Genomic DNA, 21,369 nt, shown 5'->3' on the forward strand with positions numbered 1-21,369 from the left:
CTGCTTTGTCCTTCTTTTGTATCTACACGGCTAATTTTCTTTCACAGGATGGAGAACTGTACATTGATTAAGACAAAATTTCCCCTACTTGCCCGCAGACCACACTACGAGCCTCTCGACTTGCTTTGTAGTTGGATGTGAATTCAACCATGATACAATTTTCAGAACAGATCAATTTGAGAGGAGCAGCAAACACACGGGAGGAATGAACCAAAAAATCACTAGGAAGCAACTACTCAGGGACACTTCTCTGATTTGCTTCCAGCTTTTTTGAGTAGCTGCTAACAAAAAGCTGAACATTTGCACAGCCAGCTCAGGGACCATTGTGCAGACACACCTCAAGAAATGTATGCTAATGAAAAAGGAGCATTTTACAGGGTATCTGCCCTCCCTCCTGCCTTTACCCACATGACCTGCTGTCACCACCAGCACCACAATTTTCTCTTCCATGGAAACACTGCTTATGATTCTTGATTCAGTACTGAGTGAAATTTATACATGTGTATGTGTATACATCTATAAATGTGTGTACAGTTTTTAATAGATATATATAAAACATTTTATAAAGCCAGAATAATTATTACCTACAATGTTTATATCTCTTTCTATTCCTTCTTCAATATCACCTGCTTTCAGAAGCATGGATTAGGGGGGTTCTTGTCTCTTTGTGAAGTACCTGGCATGCATATTCCCATTTTAGCTGGAATTCCTGGGGACTACAGCAGTGTATGTATTTAAGAGAACAAAAATGGCTGGATGAAAGATGCAGAGCCTCACATAGCTTATGGCTGTTAGGTACATTTGATGGGCAGTAGTCCTTTCTGTCCCAACTGAATTTAAATTATTTACATCAGCCTGCTGCCATTAACTAGTTAGGGAACTTGTTCCTCCCCACCACAATTCCTGCACAAAGAGGCCATGGCTTGCTACATTCACTACATCATTTACAGTTTAAAGGAAAACTAGAAACTGAGATTGCCAAAATTTTGATTTTAGTGGATCATTTCACTTTTCAACCTGGTTCCCATGTGGGAAAACAAGGCCACACTTTTTACTGTGCACCACTACACTTCAGAATTTCAGTTCCTCCTAGAATGAGGAAAATGTTGCTGTACCAAACTTCACAAACCTTGCTTAGGGCTCTCTCCTGTGAAAAAAACCCAACAATTAAACAGCCAGGGAAATACTCCTTTACAGGTCTGATTTCACCCACTGATGTTAATGAAAGCTCAGATCCTCATTTCTGTGCACTATGATGCACTTAGTGAATAAACCATGAGCAGATGTGTAACAGCACACAGCATCTCCTCCAGAACTTGCCAGCAGCACAAGGGAAAGCTGACCTGCACTTGTAGTGCCACCCCCCACTACTTATAGGACTTTTCTCTTGAAAACGTCAGGATTTAATGATGTCATTTATTCTATTATCTTGCTCCACTGACACCACGATTATAAACTCATAGTTGAGGCAGAGACCTTCACACATATTTCTGTAAACAGTCAATTTGCAACTGAAATTTTTGGCTCAGCTCCTGTTCTTTTGCTGTTTCTAATGAGAAGGCAAATCCCAGCAATAATCAAGTATTTCTTCAGCTACTCCCACCAAAGAAAGCAACAGGATATGTAGATCCTTGGTTTTCCTTTCACCCTTTGTCTTGAGATCAAAGCCCGCTGCCAGGTCTTTAGGGATTTGACAGAATCACAGGAATTAAATATTGAAATGATTTATTAGGTCCCATCTTGTGCATCATCTCCTTGGGCAGATGAAGATTGGTCTTTGCAACAGTTACTGGAGCTTGTTTATGATTGCTCTTTACTGCCATACCTCAATGCACAAACTATATCACAATTAAAAGCTTTGCTGCTTTCAACTTTTCTTGGATTCTTTATACAAGATGAAAACACCAAAGCCTTTCAATGCAGTTTGTGAACACAGCAACCAAACATTTCCTATGCTTATGAGCATCAGGGCCCAGTCCAGTCTGCAGCATCAGATTTTAATAGCAAACTGCATGACTGATGACACATCCTCTGCTGCTCCTACACTTATTTTTTTTTAATTCTATAAATAAACCCATAGTGAGTTAGTTAAATAAAATCAATCAGTGAGTTGATGTCAGTTGTTAGACCACCCCATGAATAGTCTAAGTCCTGTACTTGCACTGTTCCCACTGATACAATGCCTGGCTGGGCACGGTGAATTCCATAGGACAATGCTGCTGATCCTACAGAAGTGACCGCTGTGGTCACAACTTTAACCTCTTCAGCCCAGAGATCACAATAACCCAAAGTCTCTTTTCTTTCTTACAATGCTCAGCATGTTTGAAATCTCCCCTTTTGCCACTTGCTGGGATTGCAAGCTCCATTTTGGGGGTGCATAACAAATACCTACCCTGGCACTAAAAGCTACACCAGCCCAGAGAGGGAGGAGGTGATGCACATCACAGACCCAGCACCACTTTCATTCATTTAGTTTTTATTTACTGTATTTAGGCGCAAGTGTAAAAGCTAGGATTTAATAGCCTTAGACTGTGGGCCTGTGGTGAGCAAACTGAAAATAGGTCAGCTAAAAATTAGAAATAAAAGCAAATATATCCAGACTGGCCACTACTGTTTAGAGAGAGACACTGTGCTTGTGCAGGGCCTGCACACCTACCCAGGGAGACAAAGGCAGTGCAGAGTCACAGAAAAGCAGACATTCCTCTAAATTCAACCAGTGGTGACCCAAGAAAACCTCTAAAAAAATATCAATAAAAAGAAGTAATCAGAGAAAGAGCAAGGAGCTCAGAGTGATAGACTGAGGCACACATCCATGAGCACTTCCTCTTTCTCTCTCCCTTACATGGTTCACAGCTCCCAAAAGTATCCAGGGCTGCCAGCTTCAGATTGTGTGATGTCATGAAGGATAATACAATGACAAAATTCAAACAAATGACAAAATGGAATGCTTTGGTTTTCTAACATCAAAGACTAAAACAAATGACTGCATTCAGTCCTTGAATTCAGGAGTGGCAAAGGCTGGAGAGGGTAAACAGTGACCAGGGAAGCCCTGGCTTTCAGCAGTTTGCTGAGCAAGGCAGCCACCTTTCCTCTTGCTCAGCCCCAGGCAAGTGATTCCCCTTGTTCTGCAGAGTATCTGGCATAAAACTCTCATGCAGGTACTTATGTACTGAATTGAGCTGACAATCTGGATAAAACACTTTTGCTTTTCTGCCCACCTATGACAGGCACCAAAGTTTTTGTGCAGATGTGGCAGATGTTGAAGGACGCTCTAAGAGAGCAAATGACCCTCAATCAAATTTTAAATCAGCTTATGAAGAGATGACAGTGACATTCTCCCCTTCAGAATTAGGCAATCAAATCTACCTAATGCAATGAAATTACAAAGCTTAAGAGTTATTAAATTACAACAGAGCTTTATATCTTTCAAGAGTTGTCTCAAGTTCCTGAGCAGGCCAGGAATTCCTTTCCACTTCTCCATTTGTATTCTTGGCTCACAGCCATTCCAGAGATGAGACATTTCCAACTGCTGAAATTAATCCATCAGGTCAGGTTTTACAGAGCATCCAGGATATGGTTCATATGGAGGTGGGAGCCTGGTTATAGCTATGGATGGGTCTGTAAAGCTACTGTAGGGCAGAGTGTTTCATGCACACACATTACACATGGATGCACAATCAGGCATCTGTGTCAGAAACAGCAAACAGCAACAGAATATCACCAAACTAAATTACAGCTGGTTGCTGCATTTTTTAAGCCAGGAAAACAAAAAAATCCATCCAACAATGGCAGTATTTCTTTGGAAGTCTGACAAAAGACTGAAAAATAGACACCTAAGCTCAAGTAAACACAAACAACAATAGAAAAAACCATCTCTTTTAAATACTCCTTATTATTGCCACAGACCAGTGGTTTCAAAGGGAGATTTAAAAGCTTGTTGTTATTTCCTTCTGACTTCTAGGTACTCCCCTGTGAGGATGGTACAACAGTCACGTTAGAAATAGAAAGTAATATTTCAGAAGAGTTTGTGACCAAAGGCTCCTTAACTTCCCATGGTATTTATGTACTTTAGAAAAATCCACCACCATGTCCTTAAAGGGTTCTGTAACAAATGTGCTTCCTCTGATTGAAAGAAGAGAACAAATGAGAGGTTTAGAAAGCACCAGCAAACTATGATGATGAGCACTTAAAAACCCAACAAGTTTACAGTGAACACAATATTTTTCAGACTGTGTTCTCTCTCTATTGACTCCCACACACAATCAGGTGCAGAGAGTTATGCTCATTGCATTTCACATTCACCAAACATCCTTCCCTCCCCAGGTTCAGCAAGGATTGAGTAAGTTTTGAAAATACCATGCATTGGGAATGTAAACCTGAAGGTTCAGGAAGATCTGAGGGATCTGCTAAAAAAATGCAGGGACAATGATATATCAACATCTCCAGTGACAGGAGATGTTAATAAAACAAGATTTTCTATGTCCTTAATTTGAACATTAGATAGTGAGTGTAGCACATGTAACCTAAAACTAGAAAAAAAATATGAGCAAAGATATGCTATAGGAAGATGCTCACTAGTGTTTCCAGAAATAATGAGTAGATAATTTTAAAATTTGGCATGGAGACAGGAATTCCCCCATGTGCTGTCAGTGTCAATGTGGCTGTTCCACCCAGCACAAATTCCACAGCGAAAAAAACCATTTGCCACAAGAACTGTGATTTTTCGGGTGCAACTTACAGTCTGTTTAATTTCCCAAATATTTTAGATCTTTTGAATCCAAGTTTCCACCTGTGATGCCAAAAGTCATCAACTGTATTATAAAAAGGGGAAGTGACAATGTTCTGGATCACATTATGGGCTCAGCACAATGACTCCAAAGGGAGTTTGCCCAAACATGATATAAAAGGACCATGATGTGATATCTGTCCAAGAGCAGGTACAAGGATTGCTGATCCAGCTGTGAGCAGGCACGCTCTTACATTAAACTTAATGTCAAAGTTAATTGCAAATGTTATTTCTGCTCCATTGTTTCATAAATGCAATTTTATTTATAAATATCCTCCTGCTTTGCTGGCCATGTACACAGGAATCTCCACCCCCTAACACTTCAAAGGACATCAATCTTGAGGAAATGCAACTCCCACACTTTGACTGTTATACAGGAAAAACACAGTTGTTATGCAACACTACACTGTTCCAAAACACCTCAAATGTCAGAGCCTCAGCTCCAACAGCCTCAGAGAAAGAAATGGCACAAGTTCAGAAAACTGCAACAGGGTCCAGATAATTGCAGGGTTTATGCACAAGGCTTCTCCACAGCAAAAAGGCTTTTATCTGTACTTGCAAATGTACACATGCAGGTAGTTAGGAAATCCAAAAAAATTTAGGAGTTTATTTTCTAATTTAATGCAGCTTGACCACCAAATAGCGCTTCCCACTCTACTTCCCAAACATTTTCTACCAGATATTTGAGGCTTTTTTCCTGAACTTATAAATGGTCATAAATTAAGCAACATTGCTGAGTTGTTTGTGAAGGAAGGTTATCAGAGATAACCCCTCTCTCACTGATAACCCCAAGTGAGCAGAAATGAGGCACAAGTTCCTCTCCTTTGTTTTTCTTAGCTACATCTTTTCCAGACTTGATATTCCTATTGACTATAAAACTCAAAGAGTAATTTTTAAAACAACTGTTCTTTCAGAATGCAGCATTTGAGCTAATTTTAAAGATCAACTGCTGCCACAAGACAGGTAAATAAACCCAGTAAATTCTAACTAGCAGGAATGCAGTTAAAAATCTCCAAGAAGGACTGCAGTCAACACATCCAACATCCAGCTTGTTCCACAGCAACGACTTCATGGAGTGCAGGATCACATTCAGTAACAATTTCAGATAACAATAAATAACACACCCATCTGCAGTAAAAACAGATTTCAAAGGAACATTCAATATAATCTCCTACCCAAAATGTAGCTTTTCTTAGAGTTAAAAAGCATTTATTTTGCAAAGATTGCTAGGAAACATTTGATGACAGTCACCACTTCTCTGGTTTGTGTCTCATCAAAAGCCAGGCAGTTTGCAAGGCTTTGTGCTCAGCCTCTCTTCACAACCTTCCCTCAAAGCACCGACCTGGCCTGACACTGATAAATACTGTGGGGAGAACACAGGCAAAAGGTGATACAGCTCCAGTCACACCTTTTACAAACAGATGCTCTACAACAGATTAAAAAAAAAAAAAAAAAAGGAACTCAATCAATAAAACTGCTGCTTTCCAGGACCACAAAAGTGTTTGTAGGACACCTGTTAAGAGCAAAAGCATTCCCTCCCTTCCAAATGGCCAATTATCCAGCATGAGATCGGAGTCCGGTCAGCACAACTACTAATTAGGGTTCTCCCAGCCTTTTTAATTTACAAATTGCTCCTCCATGCCTTCTCCCAGATTCTGAGAGTTATCACAAATGTCGACAAACACAACTGGACAAGTATTTAAAAGCAATTCTGTTCTGTATAGAGTTAATCCAGTGCATTCAAAATAACTCACCCACTAATAGCTTCACATCTCTGACGGTGAAATCCGGGTCAGGCATTCTGTAATTAGCAAAGAAAGCAATGTTAAATACTGTCAAGATAAGTATGGGTACACTCTCGTTACCATAATAAAGAAGAAATAAATGTATAGTGCTCTTTGTCCATAGTGCAGGAGGTGGAATCAAGCAAGGCCTCTCTGAAGTGTGGACAGTGCAAGTTTTAATGACGCACATGACATCTTTGCATTGGCAAGTGTACAACAGTTTCTCTAGCCACAATAAAAGAGGTGTCTTTTTGAGGACTTTTTATCAGCACCAGAGTGGGAGAAAAGGGAAGGGGTTGGGAGTGATTTCAATAAAATCCTAAATCTTTATAGCTTGTTAAGCAACTCATAGTGTTTGCGACTTGTGGTGCCTCATGTCTGTTCTCAAGGTGAGCATTATCACACTTGCCAAACTGAGGCACAGAGCAGTAAAACAACCTGCTCAAAGCCACATCATCACAGGCTGGAATCATGGCTTGGAAATAAATTATATTAAAAATAAATAAAAAAAATTTAAACCCCTTTGTTTTAATGACTGTTCCAAACCTCCTCATCTGGCAGAAGACATCCAGGCTGTATTTGGTGGGTTGGGAAATTGTACAGTTCAATTTGGGCTAATTCAGAGCTAAATTAAATGGTAGCATAATTGGTTCAGGGATGTTGATGCATTTACAGGATCATTTCTAACACAAGCAATGTTTTAGGGTGTAATGTAATTAGAGTAGCCTGCTCCAGCAAGAGAGTGAGTTCTACATGTCAGGGAGAAAGTAAAATTCTGCAGCATAGAAACCGGATGGAAAAAGAAAACAAAAAAAGTAGTGAGGTTTTAAGGGTGATTGACTTCATTTTACTGACAATATTTCACACTTCACATTGCACAAAGGCTGACTAAGGAATTGTAATGAAAAACAGCCCAGTGGGACTTGCCAGCTCAGTGCTCTGCCCCTCTTGTACTGCCCTAGGTTGAAGATAAACAATTTTCTTCTGGACTTTTGACATTATTTAGTTGAAAATTAGAACAATCCAGCACATGGGCAAAGGTGCAGAACAATAATTTTTACCATTAGGAAAACACTGAAAGGTAAAGTTAGAAACAGTATTTACTGGCATGCACATATCTTAAGAATTATTTGCCAAATTTTCCTTGCCCACTTTCTTTTACCCTTATCACCTTCCTCTGGTGGGATGTAGAGGCTGGACAGTATCTTTTGTTAGTTCTCTGCCAACCCTCACATCTTTGCATTTGGCTGTGAGGGCCTCACAGCTTTGGAATTCACTCCCTGTCTGGAATGAAACAGCCTGAATCTACTGACCTTCAGGGTTCATTCAGAGCTCATCTTTTTTTTCCAAGCACTAGAAAGTCAGAAGTAGGGGAAACAGGAACCATTTGTGGGTAAAAAGAACATGCCAGGCTTGTCTGCAAATGACACATCTTGCTTATATTTGCTATCAGAAATGTCCAACAATTGGCAATCTTTTTCGTATGTGCGTAAATCAAAATAAAAATCAACCACAAAGATGGAGAACAACCTTAGCCCAGATGGATATGAGCAATTCTGTTCTCTCTGAGAGCTTCAGCAGCAGTCAAAAATAAACATTACAGAAACTTGAATACAATCTTTTTAAACAAATAAATATGTTTAGCTCTTTGGAGAGTACACCTGGCAGATTCTTGGGTTTTTTTTCTCTGCAGTCTAAGGATGTGTGATACATCAAAAGAAGGATTACACTAAGTGAAAAAAATCAGTCCTAGGAACAGCAAGTTTCAAGAACTCATTTTGTAGCTGGGTAGTTTAGGGAGGTCCAGCTTTAATTCCAACCCATTCTGCTGCCACAGATGGCTGTACTTCTTCAGCTCCAGCCCCACCAGCATTACTGCCACACTTCCTCTTACAAAATTAGGGCTAGTTTGCTACAAACTATGATAGCAAAAAAAAAAAACAAAACAAAACCAACTGTTTTCTTAAATGTCATTTGCTTTTCTGTTTATAAATCCAGAATAGCAGCAATGCAAGAACTGCACAGAAATGTTTCTCCCTTGATGTTATACAACTTTCAGACAAATGCATCTTGTGTAAAACTACTTTAGAATGCTTCTAAAGATTTCAAATATCATAAAAGGTGGTGAAGGAAAGTACAGCAGGGTGACTTAACTCCAAAATATGACTGACTACATTGAAGATGTTCAGCAGTCTGTAACAAACAAATTGTGTTGCTAGTTTCCTCAGCCAGAAGAGAAATGCAAACACCTCAGTCTGCACTGGGTGCATTTTAGCAAATGTTTAAAGATTTGCTAGAGAACCTATTCAAATCCTAATGAGGATGAGCTCTGGCCAGCACAAGTATCTGATTAACCACAAAACAATGCAAGATGACTGCTGTTCAGATAAGAGATAACACCTCTGCAAAGAGCATTCTCTCCCTGAGTTACAATCCTGGAAACAGTCTTCCAAGAAAAACAGCTTCTTCTCTTCTAAGAGATCACAGGGGGCCTTTCCTGCTTTCAGATGTACAAGTAGCAGGGCATGATGGTCAGAAGTACAGAGGAAAGCCATTTTCAGTTTCATTGTAAGGATCTTTCCTCATTCCTCTCATTCCTTGCCATTTCAGAGTACCTCCAAGTACAGTAACCAAACTGTTCAGCTCTGTACATCTGCCAGGCACAGACATGCAGGCTGACTGCTCAGCACAAGCAGAAGTGGAAGCTTGGATTAGCAGATATTCAAAACATCAGAAGTCAAAAAATCATCTTATATGACATATTTTGTAGACCACTGTATCTCAAAAGTCACCCTACATATATCTGGATCCCCCGATCCACTGCATCATGATGTTCACAGCCTCCTGTGATCCTGTGGTGAAGTCTAGGAATGTTTGTATCTGCAGGATGAGCTCTCATTTCCACACTTCTTCACTCTGGAGCTAAACTGGTACCATTGGCACATCAGGAGCTGAATCATCTTCCCAATTTTCTTCTTGAAGGGTATTTGCCCCTTAGGAGCAGCACTTTAAAACCAGTGCATACAGAGAGAGCCTACTGAGCACTTCTTGTTCAGAGTTCAACATACAGATCTATTTTACGATGTCACCAGAAGCATCACAGCAGCTCCTGTTTGCTCTTCTAGTAAAAGGACACGTGGTTGTCAAATACCCCAAACTCTGCTTCATCTGTTTCTCTCTTTAAATTATTCTGGGGTGGCTTGATTCCTTTAAATTAATAATTGGGACTCATTGGTCCCCTAAACTGGGAGGTGTTCCACAGCTGGAAACTGAGGTGTAACTGAGCAAAGTAATGATGCTTTCAAAAAAAATATTTTTCTTTCTTTTAGCAATAGTCAGTTACATCATCCTAATTTCCAAAAGTTTAACATTCATCTAAATTATGGATTAAATACTGACAACGTTAATGTTTTAATACTTCTCTTTTAGACACTGTCATTTTCACAAAGTTGCAGGATTCTCTTATTAAAATACCAAATCCTTTATATTGGATATTAACAAAATGCAACCTCAAAAAGGCTCCAGTAATCCCATATTTAACTAGACATTATTAAATATTTACAAAGCTATAACATTCTGAAGAGATATAATTATAATGGAAAACGACAGGCATCATTAGAATTCCACCTGCAATGAAGGAAATAATTGAGAAGTCAAAAATTGAAGGGAGTTTGTTCTGTCATTACAGCATGGATTGGGTGCAAAAACCTTTGGATTTCATTCTTAACTTTCACTGCTGACTTATTTTTGACTGTGTAGTACTATGCTGTATGCACTTAACTTTTATAGACTTCATTATCTGCTTGTTTATAAGTAGAAAATAATCATTCCTCCTCTCAAGGCTGCTAACAGTCTTACTAATTGCAATCCATTTTCAGATCATCAAAAGAAGTATCAGATACAAGTAGAAAGCATGATGGTTATTTTATAAAAGCATTTATTAATCACCAAAATTTAGTTGTAACTTACTTAATTCCCAGTCCATCCTTATTTCTGAAGATGAGGGGAACTCTGAGAGCTTCTCTTTGCACATACTCAAAAGTAAAATCTGTGAAAATGAATAAGAATAACATCCAAAAGCAATTACAATGGTGTTGGCACCTCACGTTACATTTTCTCAGACTCTCCCCATTTCCCTTTTCTCACCAAAGAACTCCCTATCACCTTAAGAGAAATAGAAAGAGAATGCATATTTTAGATCCAAACCGGAAACCCAATGACAGACAATGCTCTCCCAGCTGCTCCCTATTTTTCCTGTTCACTGATGCACATAAAATAGAAGCCAGTCAGTTTGTCAATTAAGGTCTGTGTTGAAACACCCAGGCTGTAATGAAATACCAAATTAACAGTTAAAAGATAATACTGACCAAATTACTGCAAATCCGTCTGGTATTTTTTGGGCAAATGTGTAGTTTAAAATGTATGTGTAAGTTTAGATATTCTAAGTTACACATTTCTACTTGGATAAATACATGTTTTCTTGTGAGCATTATCTGGTTCTAGCAGAGAGGCCTGATTCTGTGAACACATCATTCTTTTTATGTGGGGCTTACTGTTGGTTTCAACAGAACAATTTTCCTTTGATTAATCAGCAGTGTAACTCCAGGAGCTGATAGTCAGATTTTATACAGTTCCTGACACTTAGGAAGTCTGTGAAATATGAATTGCAGGGACTCACAGTATAATACACAATCAAAGTGAAAATTAAACATAAATTTGTCACGTTAACACTGGCCAGCATTACCTTGTTGCTCCTCTCTGAGGATTACACAGGACTGGCCTTTCCTGGGGATTTCTCTATGCACGGTCTGACACAATAGCAGTGATTTGGGGATTAGAGAGGAAGTTACAAGGCAGCGATTTGGGTGAGCCATGGCTACAAAACCCCTCGCTCAGTTTGGAGCCTTCTGCCACAGAGAGCAGAGGAATTCCTACAGCAGCCATGGACTGTTTCTATGGCTCTGCTATTCCCCCTTTTTTACAGGAAAAAATGACTTTTATAAAGAGTCCATACACTGCCTTGAAATGGAAACTGCTTGGCTGTTCAGCGCTACAAAATGCCCTGCACTGCCAAACCCAGTGCACACTCCCTGCAGTTTATTCAGGTACACACGAGCAGTTTAACTCCAAGATTCATCCAGCTGTCCACACTTCCTGGGCCAGCACAAGTACCACAGCCTGAGCTCCTATTCCTGATGTTTCTCTGCTCTAAAACCCACGCTGAAATAAGAGGGACCCAGAGGCCAAACTCCCATGCCTGCACATGTACTGCCCTCTATTTATACAGCTTTCTCTTGGCTGTTTTCAGTTAGTAATTATGACAAGTAGGGATATAATGTTCCTACTTAAGAGTTACCGAATCAGAGCACTGTAATTATCCATTTACAGAAACATTAAAACTACAGAAACTTTATTGCCACTAGTCTCAAAGTGTAATGAACACTCCATTTAACTAAGGTTACCAAGTAAATATTTCTGTGCTAAAGAAGTCATCCTTCCCCATAGGCATCCCCATTAAAGCTATTGCATTTTGGTAAGCAAATAAATAAACCATAGAGACTTTTTACAGACACTGGTCCAAGTCAGAAAGTCAACAAACACCAGGAGTAATATTGGTGGAAGAAGCAGAGGCAGCTATGTAGCCTTGCAGACTAGAGAACAAGTAGCTATGACAAACTGCATTTAAGCCAAAAATCACACCACTGCAAGATGAGTTATCATTAAAAATAAAAATAAAGGCATGGGGAAGAATAAAAAAAATTGCTCAACTGATTCCATGTGTTCATATAAATTGTTTTATTCTTACATACTACTGTCATTGTTTTGCCCAGATTCAATTCAACTCTACGGTTTAAAGAGAAAAAAAGTAAACCAATAGTAAAAATAAACCCAGAGCAAATAGCAATGCAGATCCTTTCTTCCTAATGCCCCAACAAAGCATTTAAATCCCTTGTGGGGTTGAACAAAGCCGACACAGACCACAACAAAATAACAAAAGACACTCATTTATTTTCAAGTTCCCTAGAAAGAAGAGAGCTGCCCAAAGATTTTTGAGCTGCCAAGCCAGGGAAGATGTGGGTTGTACTATCCTTAGCATGGAGCAGTGGCAACCACTGGAGTGTTTGGAAGCTGAGGGTAGAATGCAATCACTTTCTGGAAATTTAATTAACATTTTGCAGCTAAAAAATAGTTGTTTGTGTTTTGTTTAGAGGAAGAGGGGTCAGGGTTGAGCTTATCTCCTGAACAAATACCTTCCTAACTAAGATGGTTATTTAATTTCTCCACCACATCAACTTTTCTAAAAGGAGCTTAAAATGCTCATGCAAAACTAAGCCTAGGGGAGAAAAGGAAATTTTCTAAACTCGATTAGTGGCTACACACAGTTAGAGCAATTTCAGGAGGATTACAGCCAAAACTTCTCTTTCCTGAAAAAGCCATCCTAAACAGGCGCTCTCAGTCAGGCCGAGTTTTGGTGATAGCCATCAGGGATTAGGGATCCGTGTCCAGAGCACAGCGGTAAATAAAGGTGACCTGCAACCCCCTCCCGGCCCGTTTGATTCCCGGGCAAACCTCTCCCGTTTCCCTTCCTGCCAGATAGCGTGCGGCAGAGCTGGGCTGTCTGGCTCTGCTTAGCGCTCCGGAATTCGAGTCACCTAAGCAAAGCAAGTAACTTTGGGGAGGGGAGCCCTGTAATTTAATATATGATAGACACACAAAGAAGTTATTGACTTTAAAGTCTCCGACCCTGGAGAACAGGCTCATCAATCGCACCCTTTCGCAAAAGGGGTCCTGGATTCAAGAGGGGGTGGAGGGGGAGCAGGAACCACCTCTGGCTAAGTGGGGGCTGGGGTTTCGGCCTCTCCCGTGCCAGGACCTGACCAGAGCGGTGTGGGTCACGGTGGCGGGGCACGGCTGGAGGAGCGCCGGGCGCTGCCATGGATCACCGCGCTCATCCCAGCACTGCGCCGGGGCAAAAGCCGCCCTCTGCGTGCGGGGGGGACGGGCCGGGGCAGCCCCCCGGGGCGGGACGGGCCGCAGGGCCCCAGCAGCAGCCGCCCCCCGGCTCCCCTCGGGCCGGCGGCGTCACCGGATCCCCGGGCAGGGGTACGGGCGCGAAATCCGAAGCCGGAGCGGAGCCGCACGTGGAGGCGGCGGCGAGCGCGGCCGGACCGCCCCGGGCCGGCAGTGTTACCTTTGCCGTCCATGGCATGCACGAAATCCCCGTGGTACATTTTACTCTTTAATTTCTCTTCCAAATTGAAACTCCTGATGCTGACGATTTCCTCCACGTCCGAAAGGTCCTCGTTCTCATCGTACCTCCTTCGGCCGATGCAGCGCTAGAAAAGACACAAAAACCAAAATAAAACACATTGTCCGGAAAAGAAAAAACCGAGGAAAGCACATGGATCGTGCACAACGGTTTGATAAACACATTCTGGGGGAAATAAATAAGATGGCAAGGCACAAACTGAACAAAACCTGAACCCAAACAAGCTCCAATCCCGCTCCATGCACCTTTTCCATCCCGTGACACGGAACTCGGCAGGAATAACAGGTGCTTGGCTTCACGAAAACTCAAACTTGGGCTGCTGAGCAGGGGCTGGCGCTGGAAGGCGAGCGGGGGACTCGTAACTCGCCGACAATTCACAAGCTACAGCACCGATGCGTTTTGCAATCCCGTAAAAACCCGTGGACGGCGGCGGTCAACGCTCGTTAACTACCGGATCATTATTTTTTATTACTATTATTATTATTGTTGTTGTTATTATTATTATTACTATTACTATTATTATTATTTATTATTGTACGTGAGCACGAGCTAATTCCCCGGGGAAGGGAAGGGGGGCGAATCTTCGCATCTGATGCCCAGCATCAAGGTTTCGGTATTTACATAATCCGAGTGTTTCCATAGTCACACCGGAAGCGGCGATTTAAAAACCAGATCGCTTTATGTAACGCCGCGATGGATGCGCAGCCCCCGCGCGCTCCCCCCGCCGCCCCGCACGCTCGACAGCGCCGAAAGCGCGGGGGTCCGCGGCCGAGGGGCAGCAACGAGTTCAAGGCTGGGGGATGTAGGGTAGGCCCGGCGGAGGCCGGTGCCGCTGCCCTGGGGATGCTGCGGCGGCCGCGGAGACGGGGCTGGAGGCGGCGGGGACCGGCCGCGCACAAGGTAGGTCCCCGGAGGAGCGGGGCGAGCCCGGTGCACCGGTTGCCGCCGGTGGCTCTGCCCCTCTCCCGGCAGCTCTCGCCCTGCGAATCCGCCCCGCAGCCCCGCGGACACGCGCGGTGGATCAGCGCAAACCCGCACGCACCGGAAAAAATAATGATCCATGATCGTCCCACCCTGCCCGTCCCTCGGTTCCATTCCGCCCCTTCCCCGCTGCCTCAGCCGCGCTCTTGCAAACTAAGTCGCTCCGCTGCCTACGTCCCACATGCATTTCTCCCTTTGCAAACAATTAAGCAAAATCAATTAAAAGGCACGAATAGGAAAGAGACCGAAGCCAGCTACACACCAATCTTCTTCCAGAGTCTTTCTTTGCCTCCATTTTTTTGGAGAGTTTCATCACTTATTTGTCAACAGTTCCTGTCCTGCATATTTGGCCCAAATGGGGAGGAGGCAAAACAAAAGCCATCCAGGGCTCGCTAAAGTTTTGCAATTTTGCACCAGGACTTTTTTTTTTTGGGGGGGGGGGGGAGAAAGGGGGAGGGAAGGGGAGGGGGGCGGCGGCGATGCCTTTTGCAAAGTCCTAAGGAACCATGTTCAGGCGCTGCGTGCGGAGCGGGGCGCAGGCGTCGCAGTGCCCGGAACGTAAACAGCGGCGGGGCCGGGGGGGGTGGCGGGGGGGCGGACCGGGGACACGGCGCGGTACCGGCGCTGGGCTGGCCGGGGCGGGCGGGGTTGATGTCCGAGGCCACGGCATAGGACCGGCGCTGGGCTGGCCGGGATGGGGGGAACGCCCGGGGTACCGAGGCGGTACCGGCGCCGGGCCGGCCGGGATTGGGGGGCTGGGTGGGATACCGGGGCGGTACCGGCGCTGTGCTGGTCGGGATGGGAGGGTTCGCCGGGGTACCGGGGCGGTACCGGCGCTGGGCTGGCAGGGATGGGGGGCTGGGTGGGATACCGGAGCGGTACCGGCGCTCTGCTGGCCGGGGTACCGGGGCGGTACCGGCGCTGTGCTGGCCGCCGGCCCCGCCGTGCGGTGTTCGGTCACGAGTGCGCGGCACGCAGGCGCTGAGCGGCAGCGGGGGGACGGGGACGGGGCCCCACAAAGGCGCGGACGGTCCCTGGGTTGGTACCGCAGCCCCCGGGATGTGCCCGAAGAGTTGAGCGGTTCTGCTCAACCGGGGGAATTTGAACTCCGCGAGTGTGCCCGACCCCAACGGCGTAAAGCCGGGGTAAAGAGTGGCGAATTAATGCAGCAAACACTTGAAAATAATCTTATAATACACGGACTTGGGGTTAATTTTGGTGGTGGCTTCGCTCCGTGCCTCTGCCACAAGTGTGGTGCAGCTCGGCGCGGAACGCGTACCCGGCTGGTGCCGGCACCGCTCCCGGCACTGCACCCACGTGTCTTGTGAGAACCGGTCATAAAATCTAGAATGTATTGTAAATGGTGCTAAACAGGTGTTAAATAAAACAAAATTGCCTTTTCAATATGCATGTACAACAGGTAGTTAGAAATCGCATGAAAAAGTAGATAAAAAATGCTATAAAGTAGTTGTTGATGGAGATCCTGCAGTTCCTAAAACTATCGGCGGGTCTCATTTCTACAACACCCCCTAACATCTATTCTAAATTGATGCTGAGCAATACTGGGACCATCTGATTGCAATAGCAGGGTCAGAGTGCAGGTTTTGAACAGCCCCCAGGTTCCACAGCGTGGCTCCTCTCTGAAGTGACATCCTTTACTTCCCCTCCACACCTCCCAAGAAAGGGAACATCAAAGGATACCCAAACCCAGGGTCGGGGCTGATGGCTTTGGCAGTGCTCCTCTGGTTTGCTTTTTGCAATCAGTTAAGCATCCTAGGTATTATATGAAATATATTAAGTGTTAATGCAAAATTTAAAACACATTAAAATTCAACTTTGCAGGCCTTGCCGTTGATCTCTTTTAATGATCCATGACACGTGGATAAAGGCAGGAGAGGATGGAGTTCTAACAGGATTTAAGGCAGCGAGCTTCTCCTTATGATTCTGCCAAGAACTGTTTGCAGAATCTTGAAAAATCATGTAATCTTTCTCTAACATCTCCCTATTTGCAGATGATTGAACTTTATTATGGTATGGAAGTGTTTTATAGGCTATATGTTGAAGTGTGGATTCCAGATGTCTGTTGGAGCAAGTGCATTATTAATCCATAATCCTGAGGAGATATATACATATCTTGACCTTTCAGCCAAGATTACTCAATCTTAAAATTAAATACATGTGTACATCTGTAGGATTGAGGTCAGAATACAAGATAAATGGATGTTACTAGAGAATCATCAGACAAAAAACACATCATCCATCCATACTGCAAAAGTCTACCAAAAGAGACAGAAGAGAGACATAAAAGAAAATCAACTCATTTTTCTAAATATTTTTTTTTGGACATGGACAATCTGAGACTCTTGGTGTATCAAGCAAACCCACCAAGGACTCTATCCATCACATACACCTGGAAACACCAGAACACATTATAGAAGTGTGGAAGTAAATGCTTCAGAAACAACACAGTTTCTATCTATAGATCTCCAAAAATAGAAAACACTTTTTAAACCTTGTTTTAGGCCAGAAATGATACCTATTCCAATACAGTTCATTATACCATAGAAATAGTCTGTGTGTCAATAACAAAAAGCCTATCCCAGACTTAAAAGAACTGGGGAAAAAAGGGGAGGGGGAATGTGTAGGTTGTGGATGATGAGAATATCCATATCCACAGCTGCATTAGACAGGATAAAACCACTTAGAAGCAATATTAAATTTCCATGCTTAGTGATGGCTGAAAAGGGTTGGGGTTTCCCCTCTGAGCAGATCATGGCACAGTTTTCCAACAGTGCCCAGAGCTGGGCCCCATCAGGAGGTGCTTGGATGGGACAGCCCAGGGCTGACACAAGGCTGGCCTTCTTCACAGTCAAAAATACGGGAAAAACACCTCAACTTTGTGAAACAGTGTCAAAACCACAGTATCAACTGTGGAAAAGGAGTGGTGGTTATTGGGAAAGGGGCTGGGCTAAACTCTTTGAAAAAAACCACTAAAACATTTTTTTGCTAGATATAAATGTAGCTTAAATTATTTAAGATCTAATCATGCCAAGGCGCTGGATCCTGACCTTGTTAGCTTAGAGCAGGGAGCTGTCATTTAATTAATGTTGTACTGTGGGGCTCATGCTGAAAGCAGAGCTGAAGTGCTGTGCTGGGGAAGGCTCTAAGAAGACACGGGATCATTTCACCCCACTGAGCTTTAGAACTGTTACTTCCCATTGCACAGAATGGACTGGACTAATCTTAAAACATTTTTTGAAAATACTGTTTATCCTGTGAGATCTACCATTCTATACTTTCTTTACCTTGGGTTGTGATGGAAGATGAGATATTTAAGTATTTCACTGTTTTATGAAGGAAGCAGACATTTTTCTAGACATGGCAGATCTAAAGCTTTCCTCTGCAGAAATTCCATCAACTAAATGTTAAGCTCTACTTCAGATGTTTCCCTTAACCTCCCTGGGACTGCTGGCAAACCTGTATTTGCCTTTTGCTAGTTCAAATGTATTGTTTTTAATGCAGATCTACCATGACTTCCACTTTGTGGTGGCTTGATTCGGGTTGGATGCAGGAACAGGAACAAATGGAAGTGCTGATTTACATATGAAGCTGGAGATCCGTTTTAGCAAAGCTGCTCTGGCGAGGGCAGCACCACGGTGCGCTCAGCACCGGATCACATTAATCACAGGGTACTTAGAGAACCTATTCAGCCTCCTACAGAAAATACAGAAGTACATTTTTAGCAGAAAAAAAAAGAACTGTGAGTATCCTTGTGACAGTGTACAGATTTCTCAGGGCTTTCTGGAAAGAAACTTGGACTTCTGCCACCTGCTTCGATTGTGTTCATGCATAAATGATCCAGAGAACGGGTTGACATTACCTCTAATTAGGGGTAATAACAGCTTGCTGCTGAAAGGGCCCGTTCCCTTTCTCTTGCATGTACATCCCTCACTTTTCCTGCATTAGGTCTGGTGCTGGTGCAGCCACGGGGCGAGGCAGTTCAGTGACCCAAACCAGCAGAAAACTCAGCCATTACGAAAAATAATATATATGTATTTCATTGAGTCAATCCACTGAAGCTCTGTAACCATTAGATCGGTGCGATCCACAGGCTGGAGAGGGCTGAGATGAAGGGAGAGGGCAGGATACACCCTTTTGGTGGCCTTCCGCAATTGCACAGGTCACAGGTGACAGCAAACCCCGGCTCTGAGCCCCAGCGTGACTTCAGAAGAACTCCCTGAAGCATTTCTAAGAGTTAATTAAGCATGGCTGACTCCTTTAGTTTCAGCTCACTCCAGAGTGGCAGTGTAGAGTTGTGTCATAATGAGTAATAGAGTTGGAAATAATTTTTCCTGTTTAGTTTGTACCTCAGATGGAGCTGTAAAATGGGTCAGAAAGGGAAAAGGGTGCATTGCTGTGGACCTCATGTTGATCCTTAGTGTATGTTTTTTTGTTTAACAAGCTGATTTTTCTTTTCTTTCTTACAGGAAAGAAATATTTACTTCAAAGCTACAACACTGAGGCTTGGAATCTTAAAATGACACATGTGTCTGGCTTGGAAAAGGGCGTGAGATGAAATGCCTTCGCTGATTCTGCAGGTCCTTTTTCATACTGATCCTCTGAATGAAATACAAACTCAGCAGTACATCAGTGTTTAATGTTGCTGTATCTTTCAAAGCCCTTTCCAATAAACAGGAATAAGAGTGATGGACAGGAAAGCAGAGGAACAGTGAGTTCAAAGAGTCTATTTTAATACAATTATTTAGAAAGACACTTGAAGTCCTTGTCAGATGTATATGTCTTGCAGGTGTTTTTTTTTTAGAGAAATCTGATTTTAGGGAACAGGTCAAGACCTAGTGCAGTAGTACTCCCTCACGATGTTACAGTTCAACCATAATTTTGCATAGAAACAAGAAGAAATAGTGAAAAATCCACATTGATTATGTACATGTACATAAACATTTGTCATAGCTTATGAGCAGCAATGCTCGTAATATTTTAAAATTTATGATTCCACAGGACAGAGACTCAAATGTTTATCTGAGATGTGGAGGAAGTTCTAGTTACTGTTTTTTTTATGGTTATAGTATCTCCCAAGAAAAAAGTGATAAATCACAATTGGTTTGCTCTGACTTAGCCTCAGGCACCAGTGGGAGACAGAGAATGTTGATTGTGGGGTGGTCTTCTGTTCTGAGGTGGTTTTTTTTGGGGGGGGGTGGTGGTTAATAATTAAAGCACACCAAAGAAAGAGTAGTGTTTTATAATCACAGACTCATTTAAGTTGGGAAAAACCCTTAGGATCATCAAGTCTAACTATAAAATCCAAATCCACGTCTGAATTTTAACGTATGCTGAACATATGGGTCCTACACAGCAGTACTGTCACTCAAAAAAGGGAAAGTTTGGCCAAAATTCTGTGGGGTCAATAATAGAACAGCAGAAGCTTTTATGCAGAAGATAAGTCAAACTTATTCTTCTGCTGAGGTGTTTTAATGCTTCTGTAGATAAAAATCTCACCCGAAGTTGTTTATAGCAAGAGGACTGTGTTTATTTCCCAAGAAGGGAATGAGATCAGATCTACATGATACAGGGAATGCCTCTGAAGACTTCAAATACTTAAGATTATTTTTCTTGGATGTTTTCGCTACATCTTTTTAAAAAGAATGCCTTGTACATGAAAAGCGTCAAGTGACCTTGTTGGTATCGATTGTCATTCCCTTTGTTGTGCTTAAGGAAGTGAAGGACCTTGCAAATCAGAAAGGTGTGAAGAACAAAGCAAAAATGTTAAAGACAATCTACCGTGATTTTCCTACTTGTAAATAAGGTGGAAAATGACAAAACAATACAAACTAATGATGCTTGTGAAGATGCATGGATTCGTCTCCTAGGTGACCATCCATGTGCCTGTTAATAGTAAAAGTATCCTTGTTGAGTATTATTTGTATTGTTAAAATCCTATTTTTCTTAACAACAAATTGATAGCAACAGGTTTGTTTCTTACTTATCCCTTGAGTCTCCTGATGCACAAATTTGATGTGGCACAAGCAGTGTATTGCTTCACCTTTTCAGAAATCACCTTCAGAACTGTGCCAAGTATTCACTAGGGAGTTCTGCTCTACGCCTCAATTTTCCCTCTGTAAAACACAGAAAAAATGAATTATGGTTTAAAGGGTTTATGTGAACTTGGTAATAAAAAAATCTTTCAACACTGGCATGTGTAGATGTTGAAATGTTCTGCTTAATCAACCTTATCAAGTGCTTGCTGATAAAGGCGGGTTTATCAAGAGCTCTGGGCCTACAAAACCTTGTGAAAAACCTGAGCTACGTGACAAAGGGTTAGGTGGGGTCAGTTTTAACTGGAAGAGAGGGTGGATTCTCTGACCGGTCTGGATCCACTGGACAGGTGTAGGTTACATGTATAAGCATTTTAGGACGGGTGGCTACAGAAGGAAGATATTGAAACACGGCTTTGTGTTTTGTTCTGAGGGACACCACATGATGTCCGCCCTGGTGAGCGCAGAGGCTCCTGCACCGGGCTGAGGGACACA

At 42.8% G+C, this 21,369-nt stretch overlaps 1 protein-coding gene across 3 annotated transcripts in view; it reads right to left on the reverse strand.

Moving 5' to 3' along the window:
* The window catches only part of KDM2B (lysine demethylase 2B), a 106,962-nt gene extending 91,577 nt beyond the window's left edge, over window positions 1–15,385 (reverse strand). The window contains exons 1-4 of one of the 3 annotated variants that reach the window (XM_086855355.1): window positions 15,084–15,385; window positions 13,763–13,907; window positions 10,540–10,618; window positions 6,541–6,587 (exon numbers count right to left, since the gene is read on the reverse strand). In XM_086855355.1, coding sequence (XP_086711481.1) covers window positions 6,541–6,587; window positions 10,540–10,618; window positions 13,763–13,907; window positions 15,084–15,134 — 322 coding nt within the window. In that variant the 5' untranslated portion in view covers window positions 15,135–15,385. Of the gene's footprint in view, window positions 1–6,540; window positions 6,588–10,539; window positions 10,619–13,762; window positions 13,908–14,085; window positions 14,808–15,083 lie in introns of those variants that run through there. The other 2 variants (XM_086855356.1, XM_086855361.1) reach the window with 2 other exon arrangements.
* Between the last annotated feature and the right edge of the window lie 5,984 nt (window positions 15,386–21,369).

Source organism: Cyanistes caeruleus, chromosome 18 (assembly GCF_971803275.1).
Source record: "Cyanistes caeruleus chromosome 18, bCyaCae1.hap1.1, whole genome shotgun sequence".
Taxonomy (NCBI): Eukaryota; Metazoa; Chordata; class Aves; order Passeriformes; family Paridae; genus Cyanistes; species Cyanistes caeruleus.